The 16,726-nt window shown below is 44.1% G+C and overlaps 1 protein-coding gene across 1 annotated transcript; it reads left to right on the forward strand.

The window, feature by feature from the left end:
• Positions 1-1,678: 1,678 nt before the first annotated feature.
• Positions 1,679-15,838, forward strand: LOC132886248 (uncharacterized). Its single transcript, XM_060920806.1, has 19 exons — positions 1,679-2,025; positions 2,163-2,252; positions 2,371-2,440; positions 2,612-2,715; positions 2,804-3,076; positions 3,248-3,341; positions 3,474-3,541; positions 3,674-3,892; positions 4,010-4,048; positions 4,171-4,296; positions 4,386-4,463; positions 4,580-4,702; positions 4,803-4,880; positions 4,955-5,038; positions 5,253-5,383; positions 6,954-7,590; positions 8,581-14,950; positions 15,078-15,143; positions 15,240-15,838. Exons 1-17 carry the CDS (start codon positions 1,933-1,935, stop codon positions 14,176-14,178), a joined length of 7,905 nt encoding a protein of 2,634 aa, XP_060776789.1. The 5' UTR covers positions 1,679-1,932; the 3' UTR covers positions 14,179-14,950; positions 15,078-15,143; positions 15,240-15,838.
• Positions 15,839-16,726: the final 888 nt, after the last annotated feature.

Consider the following 16,726-nt stretch of genomic DNA (forward strand, 5'->3'; position numbering starts at 1 on the left):
AGCAGAGAAGATTGAAATTTCATTTGACTAGGCTCCAATGTGCAGTTAAAATAAAACTAAACATACTGATATAAACATCTACAATTAAAACACACACACACATCATCTTGTCATCAAAGTCAGTACTTTGATTTCCTGTAAATCATAATGTGAGTGCTGGGCTGTGCTTGCGTAAGTCTTCATACCCCTTGAAAATTTTTATACTGTATATTTGGCTAATGCCCTTTAAACAGTACACTCAAAAAAATAAAACATTGGATTTATTTAACCGAGTTATGGCAATCGGTCCCACAAAACTGTGTTAATTTAGATGCATTGAATACAGTTATGTTGAGTTATTCAACACATAACTGTATTCAATACATCTAAATTCCCACAGTTTCGTGGGACCCGTTGCCATAACTCAGTTAAGTAAATCCAATGTTTTATTTTTTTGAGTGTACTGCTTTGTTGTGCTTCTGTCTCATGCTGTTGTTCTGGAAGGAAAGGGTTGTCATCTTGGCAATGTGGTGGAGTCTAAGCTTAAAAAATAGGGACACAACCAGTGTTTTCAATTAACCAACCCGAAAATGAAAACCATGTGCAAGTGCAACTTCAGTTTTTGAAAATATTATCTCAAGACCTTCCATGTAAAATTACTTGGTGCTACGAGCTAGCCTAGCATGAAACACAACTTTGACTAAAAGCTGCAGTAAGTCGTTTTTGAAGAGAAAAGGTACGATTTTAGCATGTTCAAGCACCCAGAATTACAACCACATTAATAATGTTTTTAAGAAATCAAACCATTTGTATATACATCAAAATTTCAGCAAGATAAGAGTATAAACATTTAAGCACCTCAATGGTCTTACCTCAGTTTACCACAAATTCTGTGGAAAAGCTTGTCTGTGGTAAGATGGCCGCCCTGTGCGGACGCCCTGGAATACGCGGTGAGGCATCTAGTCTTCTATGTATATCTATGCCTCGAGCTGTCGCCATTTTAAACCGACAAACCTCGAGCCGTTGCCATTTTAGGAAAAGTCATAAAATTAAGTTAAAAAAAAAACTTAACTCTGCTGTTAAACAGTTTCGGGTCATTTTTGACCTGAAGACATTAGGAGGGTTAAACAAAATTCAGGTTATTGAAGATAAACTCATGAATTTGGGCTGGATCTTTCATTAATTTAAACTGGTGTTTACATTAAAGCTGAAAGCTATATATTTATCTATATATTCAGACTAGTGTTGTATTAAACTGTGGTAAAATGTTAAATATGATTGATAAACTGTGATTAAATGTTTTGGTATGGAGTTAAAATGTATACTGCCTAAGTGTAATATATTTAACAGCCTATAGTGATTAAATGGAGAAGGGAGCATTTTCATACATGACTACTTTGACTTTTAGTAATTAATGTACATTTTGGTGATAAAATTCTGCATATTTGCTGAAGTTAGTAGTATTTTATTTGTGGGGGATATTTATAGTGTTTATAGTGTAAGTATTTGTCTTGAGGGGGGAAAAGTTTACTGATAAGTCAACAGGCACTGCTCTGTGCTCACTCTCTCTCTCACACACACACACCATGAAAAGTAAACATGTTTAACGTGTGTTACGCTGTTGGATTGTTGCTCACAATGAGTCGAAGTAACAGAAGAACATTTCTATTTTTATTGCAGGTTTTCTTTGATTTGTGATCAGAGGTTTGTACGTACTTCACGACTGAGACTAATCATCGCCCTCAAGACTCATCGCACTCAAGTCATCCTCAAGACTCCCGGAGCAGATTTGTTCACACTCACACCATCACATTTTATATAAAATATATTAGGTTATCTTAGATAATTTAAGTTAAGTAGTTAAGGTAGGTTAGGGTTTAGGTCACTTAAACTTTGCAAGAAGTTTTTTCTTTTTTTTTTTTCTTTTTTTTTTTTTGTCTTCTGTCCAGCAGGATGCCAAGGAAGGGGAGGAGGTCTGAGGCGGCCAGGCGCCGATGGAGTAAGCTCGACCTGGAGGAGCTGACTCCCTCCACTTTCCCCCTGAAGGTATTTACACAGTAGATAAGCTTCTGTGTCACAACTGTCTGCATGAAAATAACTGTAGAAATGTCACATCAATCGCTTTCTTTTTAACTGCCAAGTTCTGTATGTCTGCCATGTCTTTGATGTTAATGTTTCATCAGACGGTGTCCCCCCCGGCCGGAGAGGAGCCTTCCACAGGGTCGAGGACCAGGGAGACCCACCCCCCCTGCTCCCGAGCTCCAGTCAGCAACGTATGTTCATATGAGACATTGTCTGAGGTTTAATGTATTTTGTATTACTTTTTAAATTTTTATTGTATTTTGTTTGAACTTGTCTTTGTCTTATGCTTATTATTTTATCTTTCATCAGTTGGTTGGATCTTCACCCCCAGCCAAGCCTTTCTGGAGCACGGGAGATGTCCTTCCCAAAGTTCGGCCATGTGAGTATCCACCTGTTTTATCCCTAAATGATCAATAAATTAATTCATCAATATTAAGCTTTTTAAACTGGTTTTTTGTACTGTTTTACTCGTATAAACGAGTGATTTCTTGACATTTCCTGGTTTTTCATTTAAATAATACCGTTATCTGCTTTGTCTTTTACTAAACAGGCCGCGGTACCGGGTTCCGCCATCGGGTGCTGAGGTGGCCAACTTCAAAGCTCACAGGACGGAGCCACAAGTTGGTCATCCCGCCGGAGTCTCCTGACAAGAAGGTGTTATTGTCCAGTTTATGAACAAAGCAATTGATCTTGAGAGGAATTAATGATTTTCATGCTAAAGAAATTTTCTTTGTTGTTGCAGTTCGTTCTGATTGTCGGGGACTCCCACCTGCGGTCCATCGCGGACGGTTTCGCCGTGATGCCAGAGGGTAAGTTCTCGTTTGGCGTCATGTCGACCCCTGGGGCCCACGCTGCTCAGCTGCGGACGGAGGTCCTGCATGCTGATCTTCCTCGGGCCCCTGCTGCGGTCTGTGTTCTTGCCCCCAGCAACAACCTGACTGCAAGCAGGACCATCGAGGAGGCAGCCGTCGACTATGCAAGTTTCCTCACTGCTGTGAGGAGCCGCTGGCCGGAGGTACGTGTTTTTTCATGTCTCTCTTGTCCTGTATTTGTAGTAGTTTGACAACACTAGAGATACGTTTAATCTCAGAGTAATCAATGTATGAGCTTTTAATGTGTAGTTATTGTAATGTGTGATTTTGAATGAAAATGCCGATTGTTAACGAACATGTTTTGTTTTCTACAGGTTTTTGTGCTGGACTTCCCCCCCCGCCTGCAGGAGGATGAGATGTACCAGGTCCTCCTGCGCCAAGAGTACCACCGCGTGACAGCTCGTATGGGTGTGTAAAAATATCATGTCAATAAAACAAGAACAAGAAATGTACTTAATGTCTGTGACATAGTAATGAACATAGTCATAATGCATGTGTGGATGTTGTGATGACTTATGTTTTTCGTTTTTATATTTTTAGGTGTGAGGTACTTCTCTGTGGCGGAGCACTTCCCCCTTACGCGCTTGGAGCTGTGGAGCAGAGACGGCGTAAGTAGAATGTCTGTGATAGAAAAAGTCTAATTTGTTATAATTTCTCGTGCTGACATGAACCAGTCAACACGAGCTACTTTTTGTAGTTGAACTTTGTCTGTAAATGGATTTGTGTTGTCATGTCTGCAGGTTCACCTGAGTGACCGTGAAGGGATGGGCATCCTCACCCAGCTGCTGTGGGCCGCGACGGAGCAGTTCCTCAAGACACCACCACCACCTCCCCCGGTGTCTCCCACTCCTTCACAGCCACTTGGGAAGGTATCTCCTAAGCTGGTTGTGAAGGGCGAGGTATGTGCTCCTCTGTCTCCTGACCCCTTCCAGTGGAAGGTCGTTGGTCGGAGAAGCAAGGTTAGTAAAGTTTATTATATTGTGTGTTTACATGTTTTTGGGTACATTTTGGTGAACGGGTTCACAGTTGTAATTAAAAAGCATCTATTTAATCAAATGTGATGTGAACTTTCCCAGTCGCAGGTTCCTGGTCAGGCCAGCGTGGCGCAGCAGCAGGTGAGTGACTTTTTTTTATTTTTTTAACAATAAGTTAACTGGTTAATATTTAAAGTTTTGTATATTTGACCAGACAAATATTCATGCGGGTGTTTTTTTTTTTTTTTTTTTGTCTTTCACAGGAGGAGTCCTTCCTCCCACTGAACCCAGTGTGGTTCAGTAGCACGATCCTTCGTGCTGTGGAGGAGGTGTCTCCTTCTCGGCTGTCTGGCGTGGAGGACTGCAGGTCTCCTCCAGCGAGCAAGAAGGTAAATTGTCTGACGTCTCTTCTCGGCTGTGTTCTAAAGTTTCTCCTTGTTCTACAGTTACTGATGCTATGTTTTATTTGATGGTGCAGGTGGCCTCCCCAGCGGCAGCCAGGCGTCGTAGGACCTCAGAGAGACGCCCCCCCCACCACCAGTCTCCTGTGAACACCGTATGTTACACAACTGACACACACAGTGAATGTTTACAGTTGACACGGTGTCTTCATGGAGACATAACTAGACTGTCTGTCTGAATTTTGATGTATTTGTTCTCGTCTGTCGACAGCTGGTTGGATCCCCTCCAACCAGGCTGTCACAGAGACTGGAGGACGACGCCCCCTCCAGCCCGGTTCCTCGGTCCAGGACCACGGACGGACCATCCCCCCGCACCCAAATTTCAGTGACCAACGTATGTTACTCTCTGCCACAACAGACACAATCTCACACAGAACACACATTGTGTTCACTGAGACATGAAGTTTAACGTGTTTGTTCTCGTGTGTCAACAGCTGATGGAGTCCCCTCCAGTCAGGTTGTCCTGCAGTTTGGGTGATCCGGAGACCCCCTGCTGTTCCCCGGTTGCGAAGGTAAATATTATTCCTATTAAGTAAAGTTCATGATGTCATTAAAGTCTTCATTTTATCAAATTATTTGTTTTCAGGTGCCCAGGATGAAGACTCCTTCACCGGCTGGACCATCCAAGACCATTAAAGATGTGGCCCATCAGTCTCCTCGCCCAGCTAAGGTATTTACTCCACAGTTGACACAGAATGTTTACTGTAAAATCAGTTGTAACTACATTAAACTGGTTCATTTAACATCTGATAGCATTATCTTTCTCTGCACACAACACAAATGTCAGTGAGAAATTGAAATACACTTGGAAAACTTTTCTTGTATCAACTTGGTGCGTTGTCTCCTCATGTCCAAATATTAATTGGAGTTATGACTTATCACAGACATGGACACCATTTCCCTCATTGACTTCCTGGCCCTGGATAATCGACGATGGACTCTCCAGCTCCCCTGGTAAAGAGGTCAGGACATTTACATTCGGGTTTATCGTGGGTTTAATAAAGTGCTTGTGTGTGTGTGGTTTATTTCAACTCAAATGCATAAAAAAACCTTTAAGGAAGAAATAATTCAGAGTAGTATAATCTAAACAGTTTATGGTTTTATTAATTGTTTAAAGATAAACACAAGTAATGGTACAGAGGTTTTCTAAATATGATCTTGATAAACTTAAGTTAATAATACTGGTCAGAAAACCTCTGTACTTGTAAAGTCAACATCCTGCAGTGTCAGTGTGGTGAAGGTAGTAGCCTCCTTTAAAGGTCCTTTAAATCCTCCTTTAAGGCCCGGTCACACAGCACTCCGCGTCTATATCACGTACAAAAAGATACAAAAATCAGGTGGACGTGGTCGTAAGTGGTAATTTTTGGTCAATTTTGGCTTTGCCGTGCTTTGTACGGGGTATGGCCGTCGGCGGCTGTTTCACTGCTGCAGCACTGCCAAATCACGGGTAACCGCGGCTCAGCGTCGTTGGAAGAGCGGCTTGCTGTGCATATAAAAGCGGTAGGATATGTTGAGCCTGTATCAGTTGGTTCTGTTGGTGCTGGAGCATTAAGATGAGGAGATCACAGCGTTGAGGGTTCATGTTCACCCCTTGACATTTAGACTGCAAGTGCCGAGGTCTCAGAAAATTACGGTATTTACATGCCGCAAATCAGAAGTGATGCAGAAGTGATTAGACAGTGATCAATCGAATTTAGAACTTGTTTGAGACGTCGTTTAACGGGCTTAGACAGTGCTATGTACGCGGAAAAATCCATTTCTCAGTGATAAGCCGCTAAACACACGCTATATCCCGTGATACCAACGCGTAACACCCGTCCGATGACCGTGCTCTGCCCGTGATAGACCGCCAAACTTTCGCGTCTTACCACGTCTCCCCAAGTTTTAATAACGGCCGGGACACTGATTATCACGTGTTTTTCACGTGTGTTGCACGTCTTTACCACGTGTGCCGGCCGTGGTTGTCCGCGGTCTAAAGTTTTGAGCAGTCCAAAACTTTTTGCCGCGTCTGACGCCGTTCCGATTTTCCCCTGCGTCCTGTCACGTCTGTATATCGACTGTAACACGTCTTAACTTCGACATCAACACGAACAACATCGTCTGCTTCACGGGAGAGCACTTTTTGACGGGTTTTGGCCGTGATAAAGCCGTAAAGCGCTGTGTGACCGGGCCTTTAAACTTTATTCTAGAAGACCATGGGACAAAGGAGAAACCACGATGGTCTCAACATGTTTAAATTTTAAACAAGGAATAATGTAATGTAATGTGTAGCCAAATATACTTGCCATAACATGTAAGATTGTGTCAGCTTTTTTATAGATTTATTTAATTGATCTGACAAACTTGCTGAAAACGTTCTACAACAGTTTGTAATGTGATTAGTTACGACTGCTGCTATTACTACTAGTAATAATAAAGTTAACAGTATTAATAACAATGCTGGCAATAATGGGTAGTAACTACTAATAAGACTAATAACTAATTGTGACTAACTTAGTAATAATTAACCTTTTAACATCTTTACAGGTGAGCGTCAAGGTAAGTGTGACGGTAAGTGGGGGTCAGTCTGTTGTTGTTGTTGTTAGGGCTAGCCACAGTCAGGCAGACATGAGGTACAGTGATTTCTCTAGAAATCATCAGTGTTCCTGCATGTCCCTGACTTTTCTTGCGTTTGAGAATGAGGGTGGTCACTTTAACACGGCTGCCCTCGATAGAGTGCTGGCACAGGGAGATTCACTGTACGTAGCAGTGAAACAACAGCTGATCCTGGAGAGAAGATACAATGATGACCATCTTAGCGTTGAGGAAATGCCAAAACAAGTCCTGACAGACACAAATATGTACAATGTCCATATGTCCGACATTAAATGTGGACTCGTCAAAGCCAGCAGCAACGGAAACCAGGGTCTCCTTTCCCTTGCTGAAGAGCTTCAGTGTCTGTCAGGTCATGTTAGGCATGCGTTCATCATTGTATCTCCAGAGGTTATTGCAGTTTTCCGTGACAAATCAGGGAGGTATGGCGTGTTTGATTCACATGCCAGAAATTCAGCAGGTCTACCAGACCACAACGGAACTGCAATCATGAAGACCTTCACTGAAATCAGTGACCTGGCTGAGCACCTGCTCAAACTCTTTGCCGATCGTGGACCTTTTGCCACCTATGAGTTGGTGCTTGTGTCATTTGAAGCCGTTGGTTCCAGTGAATGTCTTCAGCAATCGTTGGTAGAAAAAGTCTCCAGGACAGCTCTCCCTCCAACAAACGAAAATATCTTAAAACTCGGTAAAACCCAGCGACAAAAGGCCAGAAGAAAAAGTAGCAGCAAAGAGCAACATGCACCAGTGTGCCATGTTGTCAAAAAAAAAGGAAGCTCGGTATATGAAAAAAATAAGTATGACAAGTGCCCGGAATTTGGAATTAAAAAAATGGAAGCAGACAAAAAATATTCACAAGACAGTAATCATAGGAAACGACGGTTATTGTCTTTCAGACGTTATTATTTAAAAGTTCAAAGAAAAAAGAGCGTATTAATTATCCAGAGATATAAGGAAGATCCTGCTTTTCAGAGTAGACAAAAACAGTACATTAAAGACAAGTATAAGACGGATCCTGTTTTTCAGAGTAGACAAATAAGTTATATTAAAGACAAGTATAAGGTGGATCCTGCTTTTCAGAGTAGACGAAAACAGTACATTAAAGACAAGTATAAGGCGGATCCTGCTTTTCAGAGTAGACAGAAACAGTACATTAAAGACAAGTATAAGGCGGATCCTGCTTTTCAGAGTAGACAGAAACAGTACATTAAAGACAAGTATAAGGCGGATCCTGCTTTTCAGAGTAGACAGAAACAGTACAGTAAAGACAAGTATAAGGCGGATCCTGCTTTTCAGAGTAGACGAAAACAGTACATTAAAGACAAGTATAAGGCGGATCCTGCTTTTCAGAGTAGACAGAAACAGTACAGTAAAGACAAGTATAAGGCAGATCCTGCTTTTCAGAGTAGACGAAAACAGTACATTAAAGACAAGTATAAGGCGGATTCTGCTTTTCAGAGTAGACAGAAACAATACAGTAAAGACAAGTATAAGGCAGATCCTGCTTTTCAGAGTAGAAAGAAACAATACAGTAAAGACAAGTATAAGGCGGATCCTGCTTTTCAGAGTAGAAAGAAACAGTACAGTAAAGACAAGTATAAGGCGGATCCTGCTTTTCAGAGTAGAAAGAAATTGTATATGACGACAAAGTACATATCGCACCAGAGCTTTAGGCAAAAGAAAAAGGAGCGTTTCTATGCTAGGTACCACAGTGATCCTGAGTTTAGGTTACGCTGTATCAAACGCTGTAGCCAGCGCAGAGTAACCAAACTGTCCACAGATGCTACTTTTTGCATCTTTAGCAAGATGCAGAGGGCATTAAGGATCAAGCGAAAATATAGGAAGCTAGTGCCCCACACCCCCCGCCATTCGCAGGCCATGATTAACCCTGTGATGGAAGCCACCATCACAGCATTTCGCGAGCTAATTCGTCGTGGACCAACGTGCGTTTGTACGGTGTGCAACAGAGCAATGTTTCCTAATCAGGTTAAATTGTGCAATAGGGGAAAGTACACCCAAAAACCCAGAGTGGCCGCAGCCTGCTTAACAGGCAAGTACGTCCATTTTTGTGACGACGACTGCTCTGAACATTGCTCTGTTGCACAAGAGCGACTGCAGGAGTGGATCTGTAACACATGTGACAGCCACTTGAAGAGAGGACGCATGCCACCAATAGCCACCGCGAACCGACTGGAGTTGGCACCGATCCCCCCGGAGTTGGCTACGCTCAACGTGCTCGAGAGGCAGCTTATTGCCAAAATACTGCCTTTCGCCAAGGTTATCGCTCTGCCCAAAGGACAGCAAAAAGCAGTCCGCGGAGCTGTTGTGTGCGTTCCATCGGAGATGGAAGCGACTGTCAACAGTCTCCCAAGACCCAGATCGGAAGCGCAGCTACTTCAAGTTAAGTTAAAGAGGCGCATTAACTATAAGGGCTACCAGCACTTCTATACTGTTAACATGAAAAATGTTTTAGCTGCCCTCGCCATGCTTAAAAAGATGCATTCTGAGTATCAGGATGTATCCATTAACGACAGCGCCACTTTTGACGAGTCGGTCGATCAAGACGACTCGCAGCACAATGTTGCTGATGCTGCCCAGCCGGAGCAGCATCAGGGAGACATTGAGGCTGGCATAGACCTTGAGGAGGTTTTTAGTAGTCAGAACGACCCGGACCCCAATAGACGTCGTCAGCCCAAGGAAGCTGACGAGGAGGAGGAGGAGGAGGAGCTTAGACCTGGCCTGACTCTGGACACGTGTATGCAGCCGCCTGACATCGCGCAGGAAATTCTTACGTATGGCGATGGAATATTTAGCGTTGCCCCCGCCCAGGGCAACAAACCAGTAGGGTTCTTCGCCATACCGAAACTAGAAGCCATGGCTTTCCCTGTGCAATTCCCGACAGGAGAGAACACACTGGATGAACCCAGAACCTTCTCGCTCTCGCCTAGCATGTATTTTAATTGCAGGCTGTTTGCTGCTGATACACGTTTTGCTAGCGACCAAACGTATCTTTTCTTTGCGCAGTTTGTCACAGAGACGCACCTGGCGACAAACAGCATGTCGATTCAAATGCGCAAAGGCAGGTCCAGAGCTGCAGATGGCCGTCATATTAACAACCTCATGCTCCTGGACCGAGACGAGGTGCAACGGCTCATTATGAGCCAAGACGCAACTCGGTTTATGCAACCTCTTCGAGGCACCCCGGCTTATTGGACAAAAACGCTCAAAGATGTCCACGCCATGGTCCGGCAAATTGGCAAACCCACGTTTTTTGCAACGTTCTCCGCTGCCGAGATGAGATGGCCTGAGGTCGTAGAGGTCATAAATGCTCAGCAGGGAGAAATAGGGGACTTTTCAGAGCTCGACTGGAAAGCGAAATGCGACATTCTGCGGAGCAACCCCGTAACGGTGATGCGCATGTTTGAAAAGCGAGTCGATGCTCTGATGACCAACCTTATCCTCTCACCAGCACAGCCCATTGGTGAAGTAGAGGATTACTTTTATAGGGTTGAGTTCCAAGCTAGAGGAAGTCCCCATATACACATGCTGATTTGGATAAAAAACTCACCCAAATTTGACGACGCCTCTGACGACGAAGTAGCAGCGTTTATAGATCACTACATCTCATGTGAGATGCCTGACCCCGAGACAGACCTGGAGCTCCACGGAATTGTCTCGGAGGTTCAGGTGCACAGCAGGAACCATTCCAAGTCCTGCAAAAAAGGCAACGTTGCCTGTAGGTTTGGCTTCCCTAAACTGCCCGTGGATGAAACCTTCATCACTAGGCCCCCCGTTGTTCGCCCCTCTGGAGTTTTAGACGAAAACCAAGACGAGGCTGCTGCTAGAGAACGTAGGGAGAAGCGGGCAATCGCTAAGAAGCGAAAGAAAGCCAAAGCCAAGCTTCAGCAAGTTAGAGACTTGCTCATGGATGCAGGCGCTTCATTTAGCAGCTTGACGGAGTTGCTCGACCGATGCGGTTTGACGCGTAAGCAGTACCGTAAGCTCTTCGACCGCGCCGCGAACAGCAACGTCGTGGTCCTGAAGCGGCATCCGAATGACTGCTGGGTTAATCAGTACAACCCAGACCTGCTTCGTGCCTGGAACGCCAACATGGACATTCAGTACGTCGTGGATGACTACAGCTGCATCATGTACATGATGTCCTATGTGTCGAAGCCAGAGCATGAGATGACTCAATTCCTTAAGAACGTCATCAAAGATGTAAAACAGTCCAACGTAAATGAGCGTGACGAAATGAAGCAGATTATGCAGGCCTATGTTAAACATAGAGAGGTCAGCGCTCAAGAGGCTGTTGCTCGCACCTGCAGCTTGCGTCTGAAGAGGTGCTCCCGCTCCGTTGTGTTCCTTCAGACCGACGAGGAGGGTCTGAAGATGAGTCACCCTATTGGCAGACTCAAGCAAATGGAGCCGGGTTCGGAGGAGGTGTGGATGTCGGGCCTGCCTGACAAATACGCCTACAGGCCTGTCGAGCCGGAGTTCGAGCACATGTGCATGGCCGAGTTTGCGTCGGAGTACAGGGTGCTGTACGGGCAGCAAACTGAAAGTAGAAGCGGCATCCCCCTCTTACACGACATGGGCTTTGTTCAGAAGAGGACTGGGAAACCAGCAATTATTAGATTTCCTCGCTTCTCAGAGCAGAAAACACCTGAGAAGTTCTATAGAAGACTGCTCAAGCTTTATCTCCCACACAGATCCGATGACGACCTGAGAGATGAAGCACACCCGACTTACGAGCAGTTTTATAAGTGTGGCCAAAAGTATGGCGTGCGTGTCCGAGCCATCGTAGACCGCAACAAACAACGCTATGAAGGTCAAGGTCGGAAGCTTGACGAAGCGTTGGAACAGTATCGGGTGCATGGCCCTATAGTTAATGAATTGGACTGTTATGCGCCTGAAGTAGAGGCAGACCGGTTAGAGTGTCTTGCAGAGCGAGAACCTGACGATGAGCGTGAAGACCAAGAAGAAGTTCCTGAATACGAAGTCAAGAAAGACGGGAGGAGCTCCATGCCTAGGATAGAAGCGCCGCAGTTGAGTCCAGACTTTGTGAGAAAAATGTATCAAAGTCTGAACGAAACGCAGGCTTCTATCTTCTACAGCATACGTCAGTGGTGCTTTGAACTTGTGTGGGGTCATGACGTCGAGCCGTTTTATTACTTTTTGACCGGGGGAGCTGGCTGTGGTAAATCGCACGTAATCAAGTGCGTTCACCAGGAGGCAACGAGGATTCTGCGTGAGCTCCCCAGATTCCGGGACCATGCAGACATGTCCCAGCCTGCGGTGCTGCTGACCGCCTTCACTGGCACAGCAGCCTTCAACATCGCTGGCGTAACGTTGCACTCCGTCCTCAAACTGCCAAGATCCTTGAAGCCACCGTATCAAGGTCTTGGAAACGCCCTTGATGAGGTCAGAGCGGCGCTGTCCAATGCGGAGATTCTCATCATTGACGAGATCTCCATGGTTTCCAAAGAGCTGTTTGCCTACGTCAACTGGCGTTTTCAACAGATCCGAGGAAACAAGAAGCCGTTCGGAGGAATTTCTGTCCTTGCTGTAGGTGACTTTTATCAGTTGCCGCCTCCCGGTAGAGCCAAGCCGCTGTGTGTGTACGAGGAGACGGAGTTTGATCTCTGGAAGGATCACTTCAAAATGGTCGTCCTTACAGAGATCATGCGACAGAAGGACGATCGGGCTTTTGCTGAGCTCTTGAACCGCCTGAGAGTGAAGCAAAAGCGCGATCCTTTGAGCAACGAAGATAGACGGTTGCTCACACAGGCAGTGGCCGACATCAAGGATTGTCCAGTAGATAGGCTGCATATATATGCCACCAACAAAGAAGTTGACCGTCACAACTCCGCCACTGTAGCCTCCCTCCACGAGGATGCCATTGACATCGCAGCTCAGGATTACCGTAAAATGCCTACGACCGGCTGCATGACGATGGTGTTCGCCGTTAAAGGTAACCAGCGAGACTTGCCTGACAACATAATGGCTGCTCAAGGAGTACGCGTTATGTTGACCAGGAATCTCGACGTGGAGGACGGAATTGTTAACGGAACATTCGGAACCATCTCGCACATTGTGATGACGGAGCGCGAGCCAAAATATGTAAAGTTGATTGGACTCCAGCTGGACAATCCCACAGCAGGACAGAGATTCCGCAAAAAGATCTTGGGTCCCTCAGACAATCTGGCCTATATTGAAAGGTCTGAGGAGAACCTGAGCAGCAAAAAAGGCGTTGTTCGTCGCCAGTTCCCCATGAAGTTGGCTTTTGCCTGTACGGCCCACAAAGTACAAGGCATGACGATGGCGTCGGCGGTTGTGTGCCTGAAACGCGTCTTCGAACCGGGCATGGCTTATGTAGCTCTAAGCCGCACAACTTCGCTGGGAGGTCTGACCGTCTGCGACTTCGACGAGAAGAAGATCTACGCCGACCCCGAGATAAAGATGGCTATGGAAAGTATGCCTCGAGCGTCTTTCCAGAGCTGTAGACCGTTGTTGAGTTTTCTTCAATCCGTGCAACAAACTCCAAAGGTTTTGACAATTGTCCACCACAACACGCAGGGTCTGCCATGTCACATGGTGGACCTGAGAGCGCATCATGAGCTCCAACAAGCGGATGTGCTTTGCCTTACAGAGACACATTTGTCGGGGTCTTCTGTAGCTGAAATTTTTCAATTGGAGGGGTATGCCATGTTCCCACGTAGCAGACAGCTGTCTTACAACAGCTGTGTGGACATGGCTAAAAAAGATGGAGGTGGAGTTGCAGTGTACTGCAGAGACTATGTGCAAGCAGAGCCTCGCAGGTACATGCAACAGGTCACGGATTTGGAGTTTGTTGTTGTTAAAATCAAGGCTCCGGTCAAAGTACTATTGGCGACGGTTTACAAACCGCCAAATTTTCAATTAGGAATCTTTCTCCAAAATTTGAAAAACCTCTTGGACTCATTGGCCATTTTAAATCACCAGCCCATTGTTGTTTGTGGCGATTTTAATGAGGATCTTCTTTCGAAAGGAAAAAAAAGCATCAAAGACTTATTTCAGTCCAGAGGTTACACTCAATTAATTAAAGAGTCCACCACCGAGAAGAACACGCTGATTGACCACATTTATATTTCACATCCTGATAAGTGTCTTCAATCAGGTGTTCTCCAAACGTACTACAGTTACCACAGTCCGGTTTATTGTATTTTGACCGACTAAGCCTCTCTAGCCAACACATGATCCATAGAAAAGTTCGAGTTTCTGTATCCTGTAAGGTGTGTGTGTGTGTGTGTGTGTGTGTGTGTGTGTAATGCATATGTAGTTTCTAGGCACTCCTTGAGCCTGGTCAAGGAGTAGTTTATCGTCACTGTTATTGTACTCTCTCTGTAAAGTGTTAATTGACCTTAATTTTTTTTTTGTAAAAAAAAAAACCTTCACATTGTTTCATTTTGTCATAACTTGTCTGCGTGGGCGTTTTTCTTATTTAATTGTTTTTCATATACGTGTTTCAGGTCACTCATTCAGTTTGTTCAATGAGTGCCCAGTTTTTCAATTGTGTAGTTTTAAGTTATTGTTAAGACTAATAATTGTAGTGGCATGTGTTGGCTGGAAATGGTTGAATCTTATGTAAATGCAGTGTAATTGTATTTATTTATGTAATAAAGGGCTCCGCATTATCTTGTCATTTACTGAGCTGCTGAGAACGGCGGTCAATTTAAAATGTTATGGAATTGGCTTAGCTAATGTAATGTAATGTTATGTAATCTTGTATTGTAATGTTGCTTTATGTAAAATCAAGCTGAATGTCAACAAGGTCCATCACAAGGTAAGTATCTCTCTTCCTTTGAATTATTCACTCGCGTTTGAGTAATGTAACTAAATCCCCCTCCCTTTCTCTTCTTCAGGCTCTCTACTGTCCATGTTCAAAAGCAGGAGTATCTCACAGCAGAGTGAGGAGGAAATGAAGAGGACCACAGCTGATCTCGTGCCAGTGGGGACAGCAACCGATCACAAAAAAGCAAAGAAATATTTCATAACTTTTGAGCAATGTTTTAACACAATGCATTGAAACCTGTAACTTATGTCTTGTTGTTTTTTTAATCTGGGAACATATGTAGGATGAAGACCTCCAGAAGACTATAGCAGCTCACTCTCCAGTGAAGACAGCAACCCAGCAGAAGAACGTAAGGGATATTTAGCATTGTATCTTCATTGATTTGAATATCAAACAACACTTTGAAAAGTGCACCTGACTAATGAATACTGTTTTAATGTTACAGGAAGAACAACAGACTCAGGAAGAAGATCTCCAGAAGATCCCCCCCCCCTTTTATCTTTAGTTTCCTGATTGGTTCGGTTGTCTTGTCTGCTTCTTAGATTAGTTCTCATTGTATTTAGTAGGGAGGATACACACCAGGTCCTAGGGCCTGTGATTAGTTGACCGGTAGTACCTAATCTGCTTTTTGTTGCTACAGTAATGCTTTTATGTCTGAGGACTATAGTTGACTTGTTAACTTGAGTGCAGTCCTAAAGTTTCCATCAATGAAACTGTCTTCATGTTAAACTGTTCATGTTGTTGTTGCCCAAATGAGGATGGGTTCCCTTTTGAGTCTGGTTCCTCTCGAGGTTTCTTCCTCATGTTGTTGTCTGAGGGAGTTTTTCCTTGCCACCGTCGCCACAGGCTTGCTCATTGGGGATAGATTAGTGACAAAATTAGCTCATGTTTTAAGTTGTTCAAATTCTGTAAAGCTGCTTTGCGACAATGTTTGTTAAAAGCGTTAGACTTATGTTGATTTTTGCTGACTCATCGGGTGTTTTTCAATGCCTTGGTTGTTTGCTTGTGTTTTATGGAAAAATAAACCAAATATCTGCTGCAAAATGTCTGTTTATGGTTGTTTTATTATTGCTTGCTAGGTATTAGCATGTTAGCTAGCTGTTAGCATCGTAGCCTCATAGTAATTCACACATTCACACAGTACAGTACTCCTCCTGTGAAAGACAAAAAACCCACATGTATATTTGACCAGACAAATATTCAAACTTTAAATATTAACCAGTTAACTTATTGTTAAAAATAAATAAAAATCTCACCTGCTGCTGCGCCACGCTGGCCTGACCAGGAACCTGCGACTGGGAAAGTTCACATCACATATTTGATAGTCCTGGTAAGCTTTTATATTGGTAAAGTTGTTTATAGGACCATTTCTCAGTGTCTGTTTTTTTAATCAATAGTTTTTCAGTAATAACTTGATGTTTAACATCAATTTTGTAGCCTCATAGCAAGTCACACATTCACGGCCAGCAAACATGCGTGACCAAATTGCTTCGCGCACTGCATCCTCTCACAATTTCCCCCGGGGAATTGTCCCGTCTAGTGTTATATTTGTTACTCTTCCTACACAAATTTTGATTTCGAGTAACACAATAACCGTACGTCGCACACAGACAAACAATGTATCAAAACGTGCGGCTTGATCGGACTCGCTATGCTATTACTTTTCTCTATAGAATACGATTTTTTCGCGACGTAGTCGCGAAAAAATCGTCCAAAAAAACCCCATTCATTTCTATGGAATTAATTGAAAAAAAAGCACTTTTTCAACGTTTTTCAAACGTCCGCTGCTCTGTCATGCTTTCACCTAGAGACGTGATTCAAACTCTAAAACGTAGGAAAACTTCTCCTCTGTGGATCTGGCATTCAACTTTTCTGCTAGGTTCTACACTTTCGGATCAGTCCCGGGTCAAACGCCATGTGGTTTCTGGGAGA

Source organism: Neoarius graeffei, chromosome 5 (assembly GCF_027579695.1).
Source record: "Neoarius graeffei isolate fNeoGra1 chromosome 5, fNeoGra1.pri, whole genome shotgun sequence".
NCBI classification, from domain to species: domain Eukaryota; kingdom Metazoa; phylum Chordata; class Actinopteri; order Siluriformes; family Ariidae; genus Neoarius; species Neoarius graeffei.